At 40.0% G+C, this 21,282-nt stretch overlaps 2 protein-coding genes across 3 annotated transcripts; one reads left to right on the top strand and one right to left on the bottom strand.

Moving 5' to 3' along the window:
- Nucleotides 1-1,312: 1,312 nt before the first annotated feature.
- dmtf1 (cyclin D binding myb-like transcription factor 1) lies at nt 1,313-11,488 on the bottom strand. 2 transcript variants are annotated; one of them, XM_047575477.1, is made up of 17 exons: nt 11,335-11,488; nt 9,872-9,987; nt 9,421-9,516; nt 8,227-8,312; nt 8,019-8,130; nt 6,183-6,259; nt 5,928-6,085; nt 5,815-5,847; nt 4,917-5,026; nt 4,590-4,818; nt 3,494-3,645; nt 3,116-3,319; nt 2,931-3,013; nt 2,703-2,861; nt 2,390-2,611; nt 2,111-2,216; nt 1,313-1,852 (listed from the first exon to the last, which is right to left on the bottom strand). In XM_047575477.1, the coding sequence occupies exons 2-17, from the start codon at nt 9,978-9,980 to the stop codon at nt 1,818-1,820; spliced, it is 1,971 nt and encodes a 656-aa protein (XP_047431433.1). In that variant the 5' UTR covers nt 9,981-9,987; nt 11,335-11,488; the 3' UTR covers nt 1,313-1,817. The 2 variants fall into 2 exon arrangements, with proteins under 2 accessions (XP_047431433.1, XP_047431434.1); XM_047575478.1 differs by lacking the exons at nt 9,872-9,987; nt 11,335-11,488 and adding an exon at nt 9,155-9,336 and having other exon boundaries at nt 9,421-9,499.
- A 1,450-nt stretch (nt 11,489-12,938) lies between these two features.
- cwf19l1 (CWF19 like cell cycle control factor 1) lies at nt 12,939-20,600 on the top strand. Its single transcript, XM_047575396.1, has 14 exons — nt 12,939-13,074; nt 14,298-14,382; nt 14,476-14,560; nt 15,420-15,521; nt 15,616-15,830; nt 15,923-16,038; nt 16,426-16,510; nt 17,286-17,441; nt 17,523-17,658; nt 18,550-18,629; nt 18,720-18,929; nt 19,080-19,199; nt 19,294-19,391; nt 20,131-20,600. Exons 1-14 carry the CDS (start codon nt 13,052-13,054, stop codon nt 20,276-20,278), a joined length of 1,659 nt encoding a protein of 552 aa, XP_047431352.1. The 5' UTR covers nt 12,939-13,051; the 3' UTR covers nt 20,279-20,600.
- Nucleotides 20,601-21,282: the final 682 nt, after the last annotated feature.

The following is a 21,282-nucleotide window of genomic DNA, read 5'->3' on the forward strand; positions in this document are numbered from 1 at the left end:
ATTAAATGTGAAAAATAAAGTTTTCATTTCTTCAGGGGAGTTTCTAATATTTAATAGTTGAAAAAAAAATTAAATAAAACTTTTAGCTTCCGTACTTCAACCACAGCCTAATTTAAATAAATGTATAATATTCAAATTATTTATTTGCTGATTACAGATATTTATATTTTATTTAAAGTTATAACCTTAACTTTTTATTTTTAGAGGAATTTCTAATATTTAACATTAAAATAAATTTAGAATATTCTATGAATTTGGTTCCTTCGCAGTGATGTTTCTATAATATTAATTAGATTTATTTCATTTTTTAAATTATTACTTAAATTATTTTAAATGTGAAAACTAAACCTTAAATTTTAATAATTTTTTTAGAAGGATTTGTAATATTTAAATGTTGAAAAATATAGGAAAAATAAATAAATAAAACCCTGACCTCCCATATTTCAACCACAATCCAATTTAAATAAATTAACATTTATTTATTTATTTCCTTTATTCTTTTTTTCCATCAGATATATTTTTAAATTTATATTATTTATCAGATTTGACAACAGTTGAAATTATTTTGAATGTGAAAAATAAGTATTTTTAATTAGTATTTTAAAGTTTACAGATTTTGAGAAAAACAAAAATAAAACCTTGAGTAAACACAACTTCTCTTAAAATAAGTCTATTTAAAATTATTTATTTTCTTTGCATAGTTTGGTTCATTCGCAGTGATATTTCTAGAGTATTATTAATATTATTAATTGGATTTATTTAAGTTATTTTAGAGGAGTTTGAGAAGGTGAATTTGTAATGTTTAAATGTTGAAAAATAAAAAAATAAAACTTTGGGCTTCCAAACATCAACTACATCCTCATTTAAATAAATGTATAATATTCATTTATTTCCTTTACAAAATCCTTTACAGATATATTTTTTAAATTAATATTATTCATCGTATTTGACAAAATTTAATTAATTTTAACTGTGAAAAACGTTTTTTTAGAGGAATATTTAATTTAAAAGTCTAAAATTTTAGATAAAAACTTTTCTTTTTAAAAATAAAAGTACCCACAACCTCTTTTAAATAAATTTATAATATTTATTTTTATAATTCATCAGATTTGACAAATTTTAAAAATGATTTTTACTTTTGCAAACTTTAACTACATTTAAATAAATTCACAATATTAATTTTTATCTATTTATTCCTTTAATCTTAATTGGATTTATTTAAATTATCTTAAAGCAATTCGTAATATTTAGTTAAAAAATTTAAAAAAAAGCCAATAAATCCTTGAGCTTCCAAACATCAACCACAACCTCATTTAAATAAAAGTGAAAAGTAATTGAAATAGTTTATTTTCATTATTTTATTCCACCAGTTACAAAAAGAAGCTCATTCATCCTGATCTCGTCACAGACGCTGCATCTGAAACTCAACCTCGTTACTAGAAAACTTCCTTTAGGTTCGGAAATGATGGAAGTGAACGGTTAATAGTTAATATATTATAATTTAGTCGTAAAAAAACAAACAAACATTATTTTACTCGTGCTAAGTGACTGATGCTAACGCCACGAGTTCCCTCTGAAGGCAGCAAAGAATGATTTAAATATGTTAACGATGCCACGTTCGTCCCAGATGTTCTGGCTTCACTCGTGTTCAGTCTGTTCACATTGTTCGGAGTCTCTTTGGCACCGTGGAGTTTACGAGGAGTTTCATCCGCCGGGCGTTCGGGGTGAAGCTTCAGCCCGTTTTTTAAAAAACAGAGTTCACATCCCGTTTTACTCACAGTCTCCTCCTCTTCTTCTGTTTCCTCCGTCTTCAGTCTTCAGTCCGAGACTTCCTGGTTCTCCAAGATGGGATCTGAAAGTCATTCCACTATTAGATCCTACAACATGCAGGTTATAATAATAATAATAATAATAATAATAATGATAAATGAAACAATGTGTGTGCAGAGATAAGATGTAAACATGATTAAATCATCTTTCACCTTTGTTCTCGTATTAAAATGAATAAATATGTTTAATCCTGGATGTAAATAAATAGAAATTTGTTTCTAATTATAATAAAAGATGAATCAAAAACTTTTAAAACAAAGAATTGATTTAAAAGTAATACCTGTCAAAGTGCTGCTGATGTTGGGGGGGGACACGATTAGCACGGCGCTGCCGCTCGGTATCCCAGAATGCACCACTGGCCCCTCGACGGAGGCGGAACTCAGCTCCTGAAACACGAGTCAAAGTTTTTAAGCTAATTGAGTTTAAGGAAACCACTAATCAGTGAGGACAACCGGGAAAAAAAAGGCTTTAATCTGTGAGGGAGCAGCACACAGATCTTATTGAAATGCTAATGCTAATGCTAATGCTGCTGGAGCTAAAAGCTAAAAGAGGCTGTAACCTTATCAGCGAAGCCTTCCGCCATCGCCTCCTGAGTCTCGGCGCGATCCGAACCCTCCAGGAGACTCGTGGCGTCGTCGAGGCCCTGGTCGTCCTGGCCCCGCCCCTCCGCCTCCACGACCAGCTGCGATTGGCCGAGCGGGTCGGAGGAGGCGGAGGCGGAGGCGGGGTCGGAGGTGACGGTCTGGATGATGACGCCGTCGCTGGAGCAGAGGGCGTCGGTCTGAGGAGGGTTAGAAACGGCGAGATGAAGCGAAAACACACGGGGAAACACGAGGAAAATAACATAAATAAAAAAATGAGGGAGAACCGACCGAGAGGCCGTGGAGGATGATGTGCTCATGGGATGAGGGGGAGGAGCCTGTCGTCAGGGTGACGGTGCTGTTGTTGGCTAAGCTGAGCGGGAGGCCCTGGTTGGACGTGGTCTGGAGGTAGTAGGTCCCCGGGGTCCCGGTCGGCTGGAGGTGGAAGGACTGGAGAGGAAAAACGAAACGTGAACTCAAAGCCAACGGAGGAAACAAAGGAAGAAGCGCTGGACTCACCGGTAGAATCTCGAAGGTCTGCAGGGCGCCGGTGTTCAGGGTGATGGTTTCACTGTCGCTGGAGGCGGCGGCAGAATCTGAGGCTGACACAGGAAAACTGGACGTTACTTTAAATGTTGAAAACAAAAGAACAAGAACAAAAACAAGAAGAAGAAGAAGAAGAAGGTCTGCTCCGTTTCATTCACCCAGGTGTGTGATCTGCAGAGGGATCTGAACGGGAATCTGCAGCGCCGCCACGGAGCTGGGGGCGGGGCTACTGCTGCTCTCCTCCAATCGGGTGAGTCGGATTTGCAGCGAGGAGGAGGCGGTGGTGGCGGAGGAGGCGGGGCTCCCGGGTCCGGAGGTGGACTGTGTGGACGCCATCAGCTCCTGGAGGCCCTTCAGGAGGACTGAGGAGAAAACAACACAAACGCACCCACGGGTGAGGAACCACAGAAGAAGAAGAAAAAGGAGGAAGGGAGTGATCAGGTTGACTTCCTGTCACAGTCGGCGTCTGATTGGTCATTGGTCGACTCCCTAATGGACCCGTGTTCAGGTTAAAGGCGTCTAAAGGCGGCCGGTACCGTTGAAGGGAATCTCCTTGTGATTGGCCACTTGTCTCTTGATGCTCCACCACTTGGACCGAAGCCACTGAGGCGACCGGACGCTGCTCCAGCCTCCGGCCAGATCCTCCCACTTGATCTCGTTCTCATCCTCCACCTCCAGCTCCGATATCCTGAAACGCACCATCAACAACCCTTCAAAAACTAAACAACTACTGTTTCCTCTAATAGTATTCGCTGAATTAGTTCGTTTTAACGTGTCAATTTGGCCAATAAATGGACCCAGAGTCCAAACTGATACATCTACTATGTTCTTTAACTGGTTCTGAAGATCTTATGAGGTTCTTTAAATGGTTCTGAAGATCTATGTTCTTTAACTGGTTCTGAAGACCTACCAGGTTGTTTAACTGGTTCTGAAGATCTTATGAGGTGCTTTAAATGGTTCTGAAGATCTTATGAGGTTCTTTAACTGGTTCTGAAGACCTACTATGTTCTTTAAATGGTTCTGAAGACCTACCAAGTCCTTTAAATGGTTCTGAAGATCTTATGAGGTTCTTTAACTGGTTCTGAAGATCTTATGAGGTGCTTTAAATGGTTCTGAAGATCTTATGAGGTTCTTTAACTGGTTCTGAAGACCTACTATGTTCTTTAAATGGTTCTGAAGATCTACCAGGTTCTTTAACTGGTTCTGAAGACCTACTATGTTCTTTAACTGGTTCTGAAGATCTACCAGGTCCTTTAACTGGTTCTGAAGACCTATTAAGTCCTTTAACTGGTTCTGAAGACCTACTATGTTCTTTAAATGGTTCTGAAGATCTACTATGTTCCTTAAATGGTTCTGAAGACCTACTATGTTCTTTAAATGGTTCTGAAGGTCTTATGAGGTTCTCTAACTGGTTCTGAAGACCTACCAAGTCCTTTAACTGGTTCTGAAGATCTACTATGTTCTTTAACTGGTTCTTAAGATCTTATGAGGTTCTTTAAATGGTTCTGAAGATCTTATGAGGTTCTTTACTGGTTCTGTTGCGTGTATAGTGAACCTTAATATATAGTGGAGCACATGATATGAAACTAATTAGAAATAAAGATGGATAAACATCGTTCCTCGTCTCTGTACCTGCGGATGAGGTTCAGGTCGTCCTCCTTCGTCCACTCCGTCCCTCCGCTGTGTTTCCAGTTGAGGTAGTTCAGCCACTTTGAGCGACACTGCTTCTCTGAGCGCGTGCGGACCTGATCCGCCACCGTCGCCCAGGAGACGCCCCCCGTGACCGCCGACCCCGGGGACGCGCCCGCCATCTCGTAGACGACCTCGGCGAGGCGCCGCTCCTCGTCCTCGCTCCATTTACCTGATCCACAAGAGCATAAAAGATATAAATACATAGAAAAGTCAATGATCAGCGTGTTCGTGGTTTCATTGAAGGTGGACGGGAGACGCTGGGGACACCTGTGTTGCAGGTGTCCTTCATGAGACGACATCGGTCTTTGACGGACGAGGCGCTGCGACCCAGAGCTGCTCCGATAGTCGCCCAGTCGTTCCCGTGTTTCTCCCTCAACCTGAACACAGACGTCAGACAAGACCTCATTAAGACCTTTTAAACCCAACAACAAGTCCTGAACCTTTTCAACATCGGGTACAAACGTGTCTAAACGTGTCCAAATCCATTAACGTTCTAAAATCAGTTTAAACGACCAAATCTAGTCTGAAACCAGTTTAAAACTCTTCCAAGCCGAAGCCCCAAATTAGTATAAACTCAGTTAAAAACCAAGACCAATATCACTCTAAACTCACAACCAATAAACCAAGTCCAAATCCAGTCTAAACCCAAAACTATTTCATAATCTGGTCAAATCTGGCCTAAAACTAGTCCAAGACAAAGTCCATATCTAGTCTAAACAGGTTTCAAATCAACACCAAGTCTGAAATCAAGTCAAAATCGAGTCTAAAACCAGATTAAACCAAATCATAAACCAGTTTTAATTCAGTTAAAACCCAAGAACACTATCACTCTGAAACCCATCCAACACCAAGTCCAAATCTGGTATGAATCCAGACTAAAACCAATCTTAGACCAAATCCAGTCAAATCAAGTCTAAATATAGTCTAACACCAGTTTAAACCTAATCAAAGCTCCAGTTTAGTCTGAACCCAGTTAAACACCAAAAACAACAAAATCCAGTCAAAATCTATTTCAAACTCTGGTATAAACTTCTCTTAAACTAATTTTAAATCTAAACCCAGTGTAAAACCAAAATCAGGTCAGAAACTCGTCCCAAATCAAGAAATCACCACTTTAAGACAATCTTAATTAACTATAACGTAACGCTAGAGATGTTTTACTCACGATTTTAGCTTCTCTATCTCGTCCGGTGTGTACCTTAAAGAAAACAATACAAGTTACTACTTCGTAACGAAGCTACAGTTTCCTTTTCCGACATCTTTTCGTCGTACACTCACTTGCCGACGTGGTTGCGGTTGTCGTACATTCGCAGGACTCGCCTGTAGACGGCGAACAGCGGCCGGTTTAACCCCAAAGCCACAGAGCGGTAGAAGTCCTTCCTCTCCTCTTTGGACATCTCAAAGATAATCTCTGCTGGGTCCTCGATGCCTCGGCCCTGAGAACATGTGTCCGGAAGGATCGGAAGGAGTCGATGAGTTTAGATGTCGTAAACGCAGATATGATGGAAGATACAGCAACAGGAAGTGACTGACCTTCACGTATCGTTCGATGTTGCTCATCAGAATGTCAATCTCCTCTTTAGACCACATGCCCTGTTTCCACTTGTGACCTAAAAAAGAAGAAATGTCGAATAAAACATTAGAACCAAGTCCTAACCTTGAAATTAGGTCTAAACATATTTCTGAAAATCCAACTGAAAACCAAACCACATCTAAAAACAAGTCCATATTTGATCTAAAACAGGAAAACCCACTTATAGCCCAAGGCCATGTCTAAAGCCAAGTAGATCAACAAAACACATCTGAAACCAGTTTATCTAACACCCAGTCAGAAAACGAGTCCAAACAGTCCAGTACCACTGCAGAATCAAAACCAGACCCAAGCTAAATTCTGTATAAATCAAGTTTAAACGTCAAATCATAAACTAGTTCAAAAGCGAATCCAAATCAAGTTTGAAGCCACATGAAAATGAAATGGTAAAACCAGTTTAAGCACAGTCCAATATAACTTTGAGGTCAAGCCCAAATCCAGCCTGGTACCGAGTTCAAATCAAGTATAAAAACTGGTTTAACATCAAGTTCTAAACCAAGTCAGAAACTAGTCTGACACCAAGTTCAAAACTAGCCCAAAACCAGTTCAAAGTCAGTCCAAGATTTAGTCTCAAATCCTTTCAAAGCCAAGCACTAAGCTGGTATAAATATGAACTACAACTGATCCAAGATTGAGTCAAACCAGTTCCAAACTGGATCCACATCAAGTTTGAAGCGTTGTGAAAATTACGTGGGAAAACTTGTCTAAACACAGTCCAATACAACTCTAAAATCAAGTCCAAAGCCAGTCTGAAACTGGTCTAACGTGAAATCCAACATCAACCTAAGTTCAAAAGCAAAGAGGAAACTAGTCTGACACCAAGTCTGTCTAAAACTAGTTCAAAGCTAGTCCAACCGCCTTTCACAACCAAGACCAAATCTGGTTTAAATACAGATTACAACTGGTCCAACACTGTGTCCCAAACTAGTCCAAGATCAAGTCAGAAACTAGTGCGAAATCAAATTCAAATCAAGTTTGAAGCAATATGAAAATGAAGCGGAAAACTAGTCTGATCACAGCCCAATACGACTCTAAGATCAAGTCCAAATTCAGTCTGGTTCTGTGTGCAAACCAAGTCCAAAACTGTCTGGAATTAGTGTAACGTCAAGATCAAAACCAATGTCAAGAAACTAGTCTGACATGAAGTCCAAATCTAGCCTGAAACCAGTTCAAAGCCAAGTCCAAGATCAGGTCCAAAATTAAGTCCAAATCTGGTGTAAACACAGACAGTAACTAGTGTAAAGATCAAGTCAGAAACTAGTGCAAAATCAAATCCAAATCAAGTCTGAAGCAATGTGAAAATGAAATGGAAAAAATAGTCTAAACACAGTCAAATATAAAACATTAAGTCCAAAACTATATGAAACCGGTCTAACATGAAGTCCAAAATCAAACTAAGGTCAAAACCAAGCAGAAACTAGTCAGTCTAAATCTAGCCTAAAACCAGGTCAACGCTAGTCCAACACCAAGTCACCTTTCAAAACCAAATCTGGTATGAATACAGAGCACAAAATCCAATCCAAATCAAGTCTGAAGCAATGTCAAAATGAAGTAGAAAACTAGTCTAAACACAGTTCAATATAACTCTAAAATCAAATCCAAAACTGTCCAAAACTGGTCCAACATCGAGTCCAAAATCAGAGCAAAAAAACAAGCAAAAAACATTCTGACATCAAGTCCAAATCCAGCTTAAAACCAGTTCAGAGCTAGTCCAAGATCAAGTTAATAAGTTAAAAACTTAAGCTTCTGTCTTCGTCTCCAGACGATTTTGTGTCTACCTTTGTTGGTCAGTGTGTCTTTGTCTTCTTTGGTGGTGAACCAGGCCTGACTGACAGGCGACACTTCCGTCTTCTGACTGGGCGACATAGAGTCCTCGTCCTCCTGCAGGATCTTCATCAGAATCACATAATCACACATCATTTCTTTAGTTTTAACCCAAATAAAAAAATTTTCTCATTGTTAAAAACCGGTGAGAACAAGATCTACCTGAATCTGAGCGACGCCGTCCTCTGAGAGATCTGCGTCCGCCGTGGCCGTCATCGTCACCTCGAAGCTCTCGTCGTTCTCCGAGACTGAGCAACGGGACAGAAAACCTTATTTTAATTCACAGTTTTTTTAGCCGACACTCTTGAAGTCGCACGGTTTAAGGATGCGGGCGCACTTTAGCCTCTGTTAGCGGTTCTGTACTTTCATTAACTGACAATATTCGCAATAACAGGTCATTTACAGAATCCTTGAACCATCTGGATTAATATTCATTCCTTCTGTGCATCGCTTAACTTAAAACCAAATTAACAAACTGTACGAGTCTGAAGCCAATGAAAGTCTTTCTACATGAAGGCAAGTGCTTTAGAAACTGAGATTTATCAGATTTTTCACATTTCTTCTGTATTTCTTTGGTCACTTCTAACGATACAACTGTTCCTCCTCTTTCTTATGAGTTCTGGCATTTTCTAAAATACTGGGACGGAACTGCAAAACCATCCCAAATCCAGTCTACACAAACCATGTCCATCAGAAACTAGTTTTAAGTCCAAATGTCGTCTAAAACCAGTTTGAAACCAGCCTTAAACCAAACACATGTGAAGTTTAAAACTGTCTGTAACCAGTCTACCATCACGTCTAAAATCAAGTCCAACACCAAGTCCCAATTTACATCAAATACAAACAAAAACCCAAACACGAACACAACCACACACACAACCATGTCAAAAATCCAAAAATCAAATGCAGATCTAGTTTAAAACAGCCTGAAAATGAAGTTAAAAACTTGTCTAACTGGGGTAAACACAGTCCGACACCAAATCAGAACAATCCAAGACCACGTTAAATACAAATCTGGCATGAATCCAGTTTAAAACTGCCACAGCCGTCGTGGTGAAGCTTTAGATTTACCAGTCGAACCAACCCTCACCTATGATCATGAACTTTGGGTTAGTGACCAACAACAGCCTCAGGCCTCAGCCTCAGAGACCGGGCGAGGAGCTCGGAGCTTGAGGTTCGGGAGGTTTACGGGACTCGGCCGACTGGGAGGTGAACCCAGAGGCAGGATTATAAACCTCAACAGGCCGGGGAACGCCGAGGGATTCCTGAAGCCTGTTGACCAGACTGTGGATGAATGGATGAAAATGGACGAGAACAAAATCCAGACGGACGATTACGAATGCAAAGATGTCTCACTGGGTAAAGTGACGACGGAGAACTGAGGCGTCTCCGAGTCTTCTGGGTCTTCTGTCGAGAGTCGAAGCTTCTTCTGAAGAGGCTCCGAGTCATCATCTAAATAAACACACACAGTTGTTCATCTTTATTTTTATTTCACGCAAGTTTAAGAAGCAACAAGAAATTTAGTGTTTTTTCTGCTTGAAGTGTCTTTAAATAAAACTCTTGGAAGTTCTCTGCAAGTTTGCACATACATGCACATGGAAAACCCACATGATCTGATTTAAAAACTCAGCTAATGGAGTTTATTATGTCTTATACGACTTAAACTTCATAAAACTAAATGTTTGTAGATCGAAAAAGAACCTGCAGAACCTTCAGAAATCTTATTAATCGTGTACAGTGCCTTGTTAAGTCAATTTTAAATGGAATAAAAGCCAGAAATGAAGATTTTCTTAGCGCTTTAACCCACCGTTGTGTGGACAGTGCAGTATGATGCTTCCATCACTGTCCTGAGTGAGCGTGACCGACTCGACGGTTTCCAGCGCTTCAGCTTCGTCGTCATCTGCAGCTAAACTCATCCTACACCTGCAGGAAAATATTCTTTTTATTATAAATTAATCGTTTGGTTCAAGTAGCTTCAGAAAATAGTGTAAAGTATCTCACTTTTTCACCATATCTCTTGTTATTATGATCAACAGTCCAAAAATAAACCTAAAATGTGTAATTTACATTGATATGAAACAGGAAAAGCAAACACAGACTGTCAGTTTGTTGAGTTTTAGTTTAAAACTGGTTATTTCTACTATTGCAGTATCTGTCATGGAGATTTTAATTCATTTATTCAACTTTAAGAGGTTTATATCAGTGCCCCACACTTAATTTGATAAAAATAATTTAATTAATTGGTATTTTTTGCCAAGAAAACAAATGTTTCTGCTTGTAGGAGAAAACAAAAATTACTTCACTGAAAGAAAAGTGTCTTATTTTGTTGAGTCTTAGTGGGAAAACAGCAGAAAAAGACATAAATATAACTAATGCCAACATCTAGTCAGAGCTCCCTTTAAAACTTTAAACTTTAAACTTAATTAAACCATATTAGTGAACCTTCAAAAAAAATTACCAAACTCCATTGCAAAATGTGCACATTTAAAGCCAAACTGCGCATCAGCGTGGATATTAAATTCCCACGCCAGTATTTAAGACATTTTTACTAAATATTAAATGAATCGGTAAACTCGGCTGAGAACTGATCCATCGATAAGTTTCTATTAAGTAAAAATTAATAAATGTACACTGATCTTCCACTGCTCGCTGCCGCCCTCCATCTCTGTCGGGTGGTAACACAGTTGTCAATAATAAGTAATAAGTTTTGGCATAATTTGTTCAAATGGGAGGTTAATGTTGGCCAGTATGTATGCCGAATTGCATGTTTAACGTGTTTATGGCTGTTTTAGTCCTAATTAAAATAAAAAATGTTTTTACTGAGCGACAATCAGCAATATTAAGTAAAAGTGTGTTTTTTAAACAGAGTTTGGCGTACGGACTGGAGGACGGGTGACAACACTAGGATTCTGCGCAAAGATGGACGCGTCATTTCTTCTTAATTAAACTGATAGTACAATACACTAAAATGTGTTTATCTATAGTCTCGTTTTGATTCACCAAACTGTTGTGTTATTTGTGGAGGGAAACTGATGTTAGTGCAGCTCGGGGGTCGTGCGAGCATCTAGCAAGCTACGAGCTAAATGAAAGAGAAAAGATGTCCGGCGCCATGTTAGTGGACAAGGTGAAGCTTATGGCGTCTGTGCGGTTTGCCTTTCTTTTACCGGCAGCTCGGTGGAGGTTTCTCTCCCTCCGAGCTTTTTTCCGCGCCGCTCACCGGCTTCCACTACCAAACAGAAAGTGAATTTTACTTTTGATTTGGCTACTTACTTCCTGTTTTTGGTCCGGGGACTTGCGAGTTACCAGGATGAAGGAAAGTGCCAGGATGGAGGCTCAGGCTGCGCGAGGGCCGGGCGGATCGATCCAGACACACCGATACCACCGACACCAACAACTCTGGCATCTGTATTGATCGATACCAACGTAATGAAATTTGAACTTAAGTTTCAGTATCTCTCTTATTAAAAGTCAAACTGAAACGGGGCAGGTTGTACTTTTTGTAAAAACCGTATAAGATACTGTGGTTACAGAACAAACGTGTATAATCATGTGAAAACTCATGGTAACGGATTTTTTATTATAAATTTTGTCTGTATTTGATTTAAACTGATTTATAATCCCAAAGTCAAAACATAAAAAAACCTTTAAAGGTCTTGAAAACTCATCCTAGTTTAAATTGATTCAGACTGATAATGGATATCTGCATCGGCGATACTGGCTCTGTGTTTACTTGGTATCGGATCAATATCAGCTTTGGCGGTCTCGCACAGGTTGCCAGGTTTGACCGATATCCGTAAACTGGAAGATTGTACGTATTCAGTATTATTTAAATTATAAAATGATTTCAAGAACAAAATAGAATAACACAGTGAAGTATTAATGAATTATTTTATTATTCCATAGCTCAGTGTGGTGGATTCAGATTCTTCAATTTATTTATTCAACCAAAAGTCCAAAAACAATCAAATTAAGTATTTCATCAGCAAGGTTTTATTTATCAAATGCGCAGTTATACATAGTACAGAGCACAGTGAAATGTAATGTATAACTGAGCAAAAACCAAACAAAAAAAATGAATAAACTAAAATATAAACTATAAACTTAATAATATAAACTAAACTAGAGGTGTTAGCTTGTATATTCATGAATTTACAATATTTAAAAGCAGCTGTGTGAAAAATCTCATCTCATCTTATTAATTCAGTTTCTTACCACGTGTGAACGCAAAACAAGAGCCTCAGGATTGAAAAGATTAACTCAATCAATCTTACCAAAGCAAATTTCTAATTTTGTACAGTGTAATTAGCTTTACACGGAACATAAGGTGGAAAGTATGCACATATTAAATTCTCAAATCTTAAATATAATTGTAAAACCACCCCAGACATTTATTTATACATATACACATTTTCTAGTTTTGAGTTGTTACTTAAATATAAAAAAAAAATACTAATAATACATAAAATGTTGTTAGTGACATTTTATTCTATAATAGGATAAAACAACGTTTAATATTCGTTTAATTTAATATATATAATCCAAGGCTAAAACTGTTTATCGTGTGTAATTTTGACTAAGTTTGTTTTTAATTGATTAAAGATGATTAAATTGCGTGTGTCACGTCTAAAACAGTCATAGATATAGATACATGTAAAACAGTTCCGGGAAAAAACAAACAAACCTGGCAACCACCCTGTCCGCTCTGAAGTGTGACTGGGTAAAAAATTAAATGTATTTATTCTCTAAATAACCACAGAAAGGGCTTAAAGAAGCAAAAAGTGACATTTCTGTTAAATAAAAGTTTAAATCTTACCTTTTATAATTACGTTTTGTACGTAAATAGAGCGGGATTCGTTGAAAGTAAATAGTTCCGCTTGTTGTTTCTACCCGTCTGTTATTGAGCAACGGACCCAACGTTGAAGCTGCAAAAATCGAATTCACACATTTTTGCCTTTTTTACACTTTGAGCAAAAATCCTGTCCAAGAGATGGGAGATCAACCTGTGAGAGTGTAAGTTCATCTTCATAAATACTTAATCTGAGGCTTTAATACAGTTTTATGTCTTTAAAAGCCGAAATGAAACGTTAGTTTATGTTGTTCAAGCGTAATTTGTTGTGATTACAAATGTCACAACAGATAAATAAAGTAACTAATGGATTTACTCCACAATAGAAGATGGATTTAAAACAGTGATTTCAAGTAATTCCGTCAACTTGCTCCTGTTGTTACTCGGTTTTTGAACTGACTGCGTACAAACCGCAAACGTCTTCACTGAACTTCATTGAAAATGTAGATAATTTAAAGGTTTTCTTAGACATTACTTATTTATATTTGTGATAACTCGTGATCTAAGGTCATTATCGATAATTATTGATGGCAATGAAAAATTCGGCTTAGGTTTAATTAGTCAAAATGCAAAATTCTTTTTTAAATTAAATTTAAGTAATAATGCAGCATTCTGTTAGAAATAAAAGGAAAATCTTGGGCCTGTCATTCTAGTACAAATTAAATTGTTTAATTCTAACTTTTCTTTTTTGTTGTTTTGTTTAGTTTGTTTGCTCATAAAATTATTAAATTAAAATGTTATTATGACATTTTATCAATGAAATCCTGATCAAAATAATTAGTTTTGTTCTTTTAACACAGAATATTAACCCAAAAAACCTCATGACTCTTAAGTTAAAACAAATTTGTACAAGCTAATGTGATTTAATTAAAAATATATTATGTGAAATAAGTGATTGCGTAAGATTAACACCCTTTAAATTGACTTACATGAACAGAGCTCCAGCCAGTTGGTGCCATTAGTCTCACAATATTTTATCTTTCACGTCAAAAAGTCGATTAAAGAAAAACAAATTAATATTTTTAAACGAGGAATGGACAAAGCAGCAGTTGCCACAAACATTTAGTTGCCGTTATTGTTGCATCGGATGCTCAAATTGCCCTTTGGGGATAAATAAAGTTAAATTTATGATTCTGATTCTAGTCTTAATGTACTTTTTGTAAGTTCAGATATGGAATATTGTGTCATTATCTTGAATAAATAAAGTATAATATAGTATAATATTTTTGTTTCAGTTGTTTGATTAGGTTCTTTTTGTTTACCTTCAGTCATTTTGTGAGTAATTTTTACGCAGAAAGATATAAATGAAGACTTCCAGGGTGAAATTAATAAACTGCCATGATTGTATTTATAAAAAGAGTTAAAACATATTTTTGTCCGTGTGCAGCTTGGCATGTGGAGACGTCGAAGGCAGATTGAACGCTCTGTTCAGTCGAGTCCAGGCCATCCAGAAGAAGACGGGACAGTTCGACGTGAGTAATACGACTAATAAATAACTACATAACATGGCTACGTATTATTACGCCGTGGATCATCGGTGCGAGTGATGTTTTCTTGTCCTGCAGCTGTTGCTGTGCGTCGGGGAGTTTTTTGGGACGACGGCGGAGGCTGAAGTCGAGTGGCAACAGTACAAAACGGGAGCGAAGAAAGGTACAAACACATTTTCATCGCTCACACTTCACTTCGGAATATGTTCATTCTTACAGTGTTTTGTGCTTTGTGTTCTGTGACCATGGATAAAAACTTATTTATTTAATCTCTAGTCTTTAAAATAGATCAAAAAAAGTTGAAGTACCTGTAGATAATTAGAAGCTGTTTAGAATTTGCTTCTGTCGATATTCCCATTGAATTCAGTAAGTAACAGGATTAAGAGAAGTTTTGAAGCTCAAAACTGTCGCTTTGGTAGTCGCCATCTTGGTAGTGACTCCACTTAACTAACTCCACTTAGCTAATTTAGGAATTATTAAAGATGTGGAGCTGCCAGGCTTCACTAATCTAGCTATAGATATGAAGAGATGTGAGCTGATTGAAGCTCAAAACAGATAAGAGAAGTTTTGAGCTCAAACTGTCGGTCGCCGCCATCATTGGAGTGACTCCACCTAAGTCGTTGCTCCTAGCTAATTTAGGAATTATGAAAGTGGTGGAACATGATTGGAGTTGAGGCTTAAGACACGATGAAGAGAAGTTTTGAAGCTCAAAACAGTCTCTCTGGTAGTCGCCATCTTGGGAGTGCCTCTACCTAACTCCTAGCTACTTTAGAAATGATGAAAGAGGCAGAGCATCATTGGAGCTGAGCTTTAAGACAGTATGAAGAGGCAGTGTGAAGCTCAGTGTGGTTCGCTGGTAGTCGCCATCTTGGGAGTGACTCCACCTAACTCTTAGCTCACTCAAAACTGGTCCAGGAGGTGGCGACCTGTGAGGGCACCCAATAACAGGATTGTTTTGTGCTCTAAAGTTGGACATTTGAACATGGAGGTCTGTGGGGATTGACACTTTTGATCCTCCTCAGCTCCCATCCACACCTACATCCTCGGAGCGGCGAGCCAGGAGATGGTGAAGAACTTCCCCAACGCCGACGGCAGCGAGTTGGCTGAAAACATCACGTATCTGGGTAAGACTGCAGCGTAGCTACGTCCCTTTAGCACCAGAGAGAGTTGTTAACGTCCTCCATGATGGCGAGCTGCAACGATGCGTGTGCGTTTCAGGTCGGCGAGGCGTCTTTACGGGCGTCTCCGGGCTGCAGATCGCGTACGTCAGCGGTCGGGAGGCGCCGCAGGAGCCGGCGCCGTCTCACTGCTTCACGCCCAAAGACCTGTCGGACCTCGTGACGCCGCTCACCAGCAGCTCCAAGTTCAGAGGAGTCGACATCCTGTTGACGTCGCAGTGGCCCCGGGGAGTTTGGCACTTTGGAAACAACCCGGTAACGAAGAGTTTAAGATGCAAACCTTTAAAAATGCTGCTGCTGCTGCTCATACATGAAGCTGAGTTCAGTCTTTGTTTTTATTCTGGCAGGAAGTGAACACTAAGTTTTGTGGAAGCAGCTCCATCGCCAACCTCGCAGACAAACTGAAACCACGCTACCACTTTGCCGCACTAGAGGGCGCTCACTATGAAAGACTCCCATACAGGTAACGCATGGATCCATCGCTGTATTAATTGTATTGTGTTGTTCTTAGAGCTGTTTTTATATCGGACTTGTTTTGTTTTCATGTATTAGCATAGAAATGACAACAAAGTAACATTTACCTTTACGGATGTTCCAGTTCAAAGCTGATCTTAAATAGTTTGAACTATTTCCAAGTTAGAAGTTGGACATCTCATTTTGAACCGTTTAACCTTTCAAAGTAAAGTACAAAAATTAAGACACGTGAAAGACGACAAACGAGATGAATATTGAGGAAAAACATTGGTTTTGTGAAAATTTCTTTCACAACTATGTTAAACCAAAATATCCTCTAAATTAATTGGACTCAGGAAATCAATGGACGGTTGTGTTGTCTTGTCTTTGTCTTCAGGAACCACGTCATCCTCCAGGAAAACGCTCAACACGTCAGTCGCTTCATCGCCCTCGCAGCCGTCAACAACCCGGCCAAGAAGAAGGTGGGAAGGTTTACTCTGCTATCGCCAACGTTCCTTCCATTAATCTGCTTTAAAATAGCAATGGGCTGAAAAAAAATTATGATTCACCAACTGAAGACATTTTATCAGCTATTTCAAAAGTCTTAAAAAGTCTTAAAATTTGATTATCACAATTTAGGGCGTTAAAAAGTCTTAAATATGAGCAAATATTTTACATTGTAGGTCATAAATTTTCAGGGATGTCCTGAGTTGATAGTTGAATGGCATTAAATTTTGTCATTTTGAAAGTAATTCTGGGTTCTGATTCCTCTTATTTTTCATTCTTTGTGTACGTCTTAAATTTAACCCATAAAGACCTTAAAAAGATCTTAAAAGTCTTAAATTTAACCCATAAAGGTCTTAAAAAGTCTTAAATTTAACGCGTATTGCTCTTAAAAAGTCTTAAATTTCACTTGTTCAAACCTGCAGAAACCCTGTGTGAGCAGTTTTGAAGCTCAAAACGATGTCTCTGGTTGTCGCCATCTTGGGTGGGACTCCTCCTAGCTCATAGCTAAAGTTAGAAGTGGTAAAAGCTGAGGCTAAGGACGGCTAGCAACATGTCTCCAGGGTGTAAACATGTTTGTTTCTGCTGTAAAGTTGGAGTTTTTAACATGGAGGTCAATGGGGATCGACTCAGGCTTTTTAAGCCCTAGTGGACATCAGAGGAACTGCAGTTTTTTGCTATTCCTGTGTTAGCTTCAGGTTTTAGCCTCAGATGTTGGTGCTTGAAGACAATGACAGTGTTTTCTGTCTGCAGTATCTCTACGCCTTCAACATCGTCCCCATGAAGACGATGGATCCTGCGGAGCTGGTGAAGCAGCCGCAGGACGTGACGGAAAACCCGTACCGACGCCCCAAAGACAAGGCGGACGCGAAGAAGAACGTTCAGGCCTTCGGCGCCGCAGAGGAGGAGGTACGACGACGCAACCTTTGGGTTTTTTGTTTCAGACTTTTAAATGCGCTACATGGATCTTCGTCTTGTCGTCACGCTCAGGAACCGTCTCAGCAGTTCTTCTTCGACCTGGGCAGTAACCGGGGAGGGGGCGGTCCTCGGGGTCGCGGCAGGAAGAGGCCGTCGGACGGAGACGGGCGAGGACGGGACGAGCGGTTCAAACAGCAGCGCCGACATCGTAAGAATGAGACAAACGGCCTCAGCTCTCAGGAACGAGCTTTTAACTTTTAACTAAGACATGAAAGCCTCCACAAGGGGGCGCCAGTTATTTCAGTAACAATGTGACTATAAACAGATTCTTAAAGGAGTAGTTTTAACATTTTGATTAGATTAGCGGTTAGCTTAGCATAAACACTGATCACTTATTTTAGATTTCTTATTTTGTTTAATTTGTTTAATCTTCAGCATTTGTTTGTTGGGTTTCTTGCCTTTACATAATGCTAGGCTAGCTAAAAAGCAAGTGTAGCTCCCCCTGGTGTCCGGCTGCAGTATAGGCCATAAGCCCCGCCCCCTCCATGTTAGTGGGTGGGGCTTGGGCCAAAGTTAAACACTAAAATACATGTCAAATATTATTTTTCAAGGATGGTTTTTGTCGTTTTAGGTAATTAATGCTAATGTTGACGAATTATCTAGTGTCAGTTTTTGGGGATAAGTTTAGTTGTAGTTATTTGTCGCCATGCCAACCACACCATAAAGTGTGAGAGGACCTACACAAAGAACAAAAAATTTGATAAATCAGAGACCCAGAATTAAGTTCAGTGTATAATCCAACATTTCGTTGTAGCTGGTGGAGCTAGAACACAGCGTAATATTAATTGAACCAAAACGCGAGTCAGGATGAAGTGTGGGCGGGGCATCGATATCGTGGCTCCGCCCCTCGGACCTTACCGATGAGACTCTGGCTCCAAAGTCGCAAGATGGCGCCGCCCGTGTCCCCGGGAAAATAGCTTCAGTTTGGATAAATGGGAGGAAGTGGAAACGTGTTTAGTCCATATTTATATACAGTCTATGCTTTGAATGATTTTAAACGGAATTATATTTGCGACTAAAGACGTTTATTCCTGTGTAGCTCAGCCGACCGGACCCTGCTGGTTCTGTCTGGCCAGTCCTCAGGTGGAGAAACATCTCGTCATCAGCATAGGAAGCCATGTGAGTTCATCATCATCATCTTCATCATCGTAGCATCGTAGCATCGTAGCATGTTACAGCGGCGCTGAGTGACGTCCGGTTTCGTTTCAGTGCTACCTGGCTCTGGCTAAAGGCGGCTTGACCCCGCGCCACATGCTCATCCTGCCCATCGGCCACTACCAGTCGGTGGTGGAGTTGGGCTCGGAGGTGGTGGAGGAGATGGAGAAGTACAAGTCGGCTCTGAGGAGCTTCTACAAGAGCAGAGGGGAACGATGTGTCCTGTTCGAGAGGAACTACAGGAGTCAACATCTGCAGCTGCAGGTAATAAAAACAAAAAAGAGACGAGTTTTTAATTTCTGTTGCAGGATTTTGACATTTTGACATCCTGATTATTTATCTGTGGGTTCAGGATAAAACGTGTTGGAGGGTAATAAAATAATACGTTTTGTTTTACTTCCTGTTTCCGTTGAGGTGGTGCCGGTGCCGCTGGACCGATGCACCACCGACGACATCAAGGAGGCGTTCACGGTCCAGGCTCAGGAGCAACAGATGGAGCTGATGGAGATTCCTCAACACACCGACCTCAAACAGGTGCACGAGTATTTTTCAGGTGTTTACAGGTGTGATCTCGACCTGTTGAGCGTCGTTCGTTAATGTGAAATCTTTTTTTTCTCTTTGCGTTCAGATCGCTCCTCCAGGAACTCCCTACTTCTACGTGGAGCTGGACTCCGGGGAGAAACTCTTCTATCGCATCCAGAAACATTTTCCTCTGCAGTTCGGACGGTGAGAGTTCGACAAGACGTGAATGAGATCAGAAAAAAACACCACGCGGCTAATGGTAGCTCCTCCTAGCTAACATTAGCTCCTCCTAGCTAACAGCAGCTCCTCTAAGCTAACATTAGCTCCTCCTAGCTAACGGTAGCTCCTCCTAGCTAGCAGTAGCTCCTCTCAGCTCACAGTAGCTCCTCCTAACTACTCCTCTCAGCTAACGGTAGCTCCTCCCAGCCTTCCAGCTAACAGTAGCTCTTCCTAGCTCCTCCTCTCCGCTAACAGTAGCTCCTCCTAACTAATCCTCTCAGCTAACGGTAGCTCCTCCTAGCTAACAGTAGCTCCTCCTATCTCCTCCTAGCTCCTCCTCTCAACTAACAGTAGCTCCTCCTACCTAACAGTAGCTCCTTCTAGCTAGCAGTAGCTCCTCCTACCTAACGGTAGCTCCTCCTCCTAGCTAACAGTAGCTCCTCCTAGCTAACATTAGCTCCTTCTAGCTAGCAGTAGCTCCTCCTCCTAGCTAACGGTAGCTCCTCCTCCTAGCTAACAGTAGATCCTCTAAGCTAACGGTAGCTCCTCCTAGCTCCTCCTCCTAGCTAACAGTAGCTCCTCCCAGCTAACGGTAGCTCCTCCTAGCTTGCTATCCTTCCAGCTAACAGTAGCTCCTGCTAGCTTGCTATCCTTCCAGCTAACAGTAGCTCTTGCTAGCCTCTTGTTTGTGTGATCGTTGTTGTGAACCTGGCGTTGTGTGCAGGGAGGTTCTGGCCAGCGAAGCGTTGCTGAACATCCCGACTCGAGCCGACTGGAAGGAGTGTAAACAGAGCAGAGAGGAGGAGGAGGAGAGCAGCAAACAGCTGAGGGACGACTTCCAGCCGTTCGACTTCGCCTGGGAGGAGGACTAACAAACACACACACAAACAACCACACAAACACACACACACACACTAACAAACACACACCAACAAACAAACACACACACACAGTTTGTGTGTCCAGTAAACAACGTGAGGTTCAGTTTGAGGACCTCACGTTAACATCAGGAATTCTTTCACCAAAGCTAAATCAGACTTTTTCTGAAGCGACAAAACTAATAAATATGATATTTTCCCTACGAAGTGTTTTTCTCTTTAACTGGTAACTGGTGTCAAATATACGGCCCGAGGGCCCAAACGTGGCCCAAACGTGGGTCTAACCGGGTCTAACCTGTAGAATCAATTTGCAAAGTGTGAAATTTACATAGTAAACAAAGGCAGTTTTTTAGTCAAAGTAACAGATCGTCCTAAATTAAATTAAACTCAGAACAAAACAGTCAAATTTTACTTTTAAATGTAAATGTGATATTCTAATTTTTTCTTCTTTGCACTAAAGCAAATGGAAAACGCTGGTTACTTCTCGGTTACTGTGCTGTTGTGTTACTGGTCCATGAGATAAACTGAACTGAAACAACTAAAATGAATTTGACGCCAGTGGATTAAAGGAAAAGTTCAACATTTTGTGTGAATTGTGTTGAATATAAAGATAAATCCTAATTATCTCTTTGCTCCAGGTCTAATATCTGTGGCCTTTTCTTTTTCTCTAAAATCGATGCATTCCTTTAATTTGGTGTTTTATAAAGTGTTTCCTCTTAAATCTTTAGTTTTCGCTGGTTGGTTTTATGGGATTACTGCAAACAGGAAGCGCTGTTCGCTAATTCAGATGGAAAAAAGGATGAATCCTCTGAAATCGTTAAAGGTATAGTTCAACATTTTCGGGGATAATGTGCAAATATGAAGCTAGCTGCCAGTTTAGCACTTATTTAATCTGTTAGCTGTAGCTTAGCATAGAGCTAGGCTAGCTGCGGCTAAGCTAACTGGCTGCTGCAAATATTCCCTCGTTTCCACCGAATGTTGAGGTTTTTCCTTTAATC

This window comes from Mugil cephalus, chromosome 22 (assembly GCF_022458985.1).
Source record: "Mugil cephalus isolate CIBA_MC_2020 chromosome 22, CIBA_Mcephalus_1.1, whole genome shotgun sequence".
In the NCBI taxonomy this organism is placed as follows: domain Eukaryota; kingdom Metazoa; phylum Chordata; class Actinopteri; order Mugiliformes; family Mugilidae; genus Mugil; species Mugil cephalus.

Bases quoted from the DNA above. Each gene is read 5' to 3' on its own strand.
- dmtf1 (XM_047575477.1), bottom strand. From the start codon at position 9,980: ATGAGTTTAGCTGCAGATGACGACGAAGCTGAAGCGCTGGAAACCGTC. The intron at 9,517-9,871 runs GTGGGTTAAAGC...GTGTTTATTTAG, and splicing joins ACTGCACTGTCCACACAACG to ATGATGACTCGGAGCCTCTT. The intron at 6,086-6,182 runs GTCAGTCACTTC...ACATGTTCTCAG, and splicing joins ACATCGAACGATACGTGAAG to GGCCGAGGCATCGAGGACCC.
- cwf19l1 (XM_047575396.1), top strand. From the start codon at position 13,052: ATGGGAGATCAACCTGTGAGAGT. The intron at 15,831-15,922 runs GTAACGAAGAGT...TTATTCTGGCAG, and splicing joins GGCACTTTGGAAACAACCCG to GAAGTGAACACTAAGTTTTG. The intron at 17,442-17,522 runs GTACGACGACGC...CGTCACGCTCAG, and splicing joins TCGGCGCCGCAGAGGAGGAG to GAACCGTCTCAGCAGTTCTT.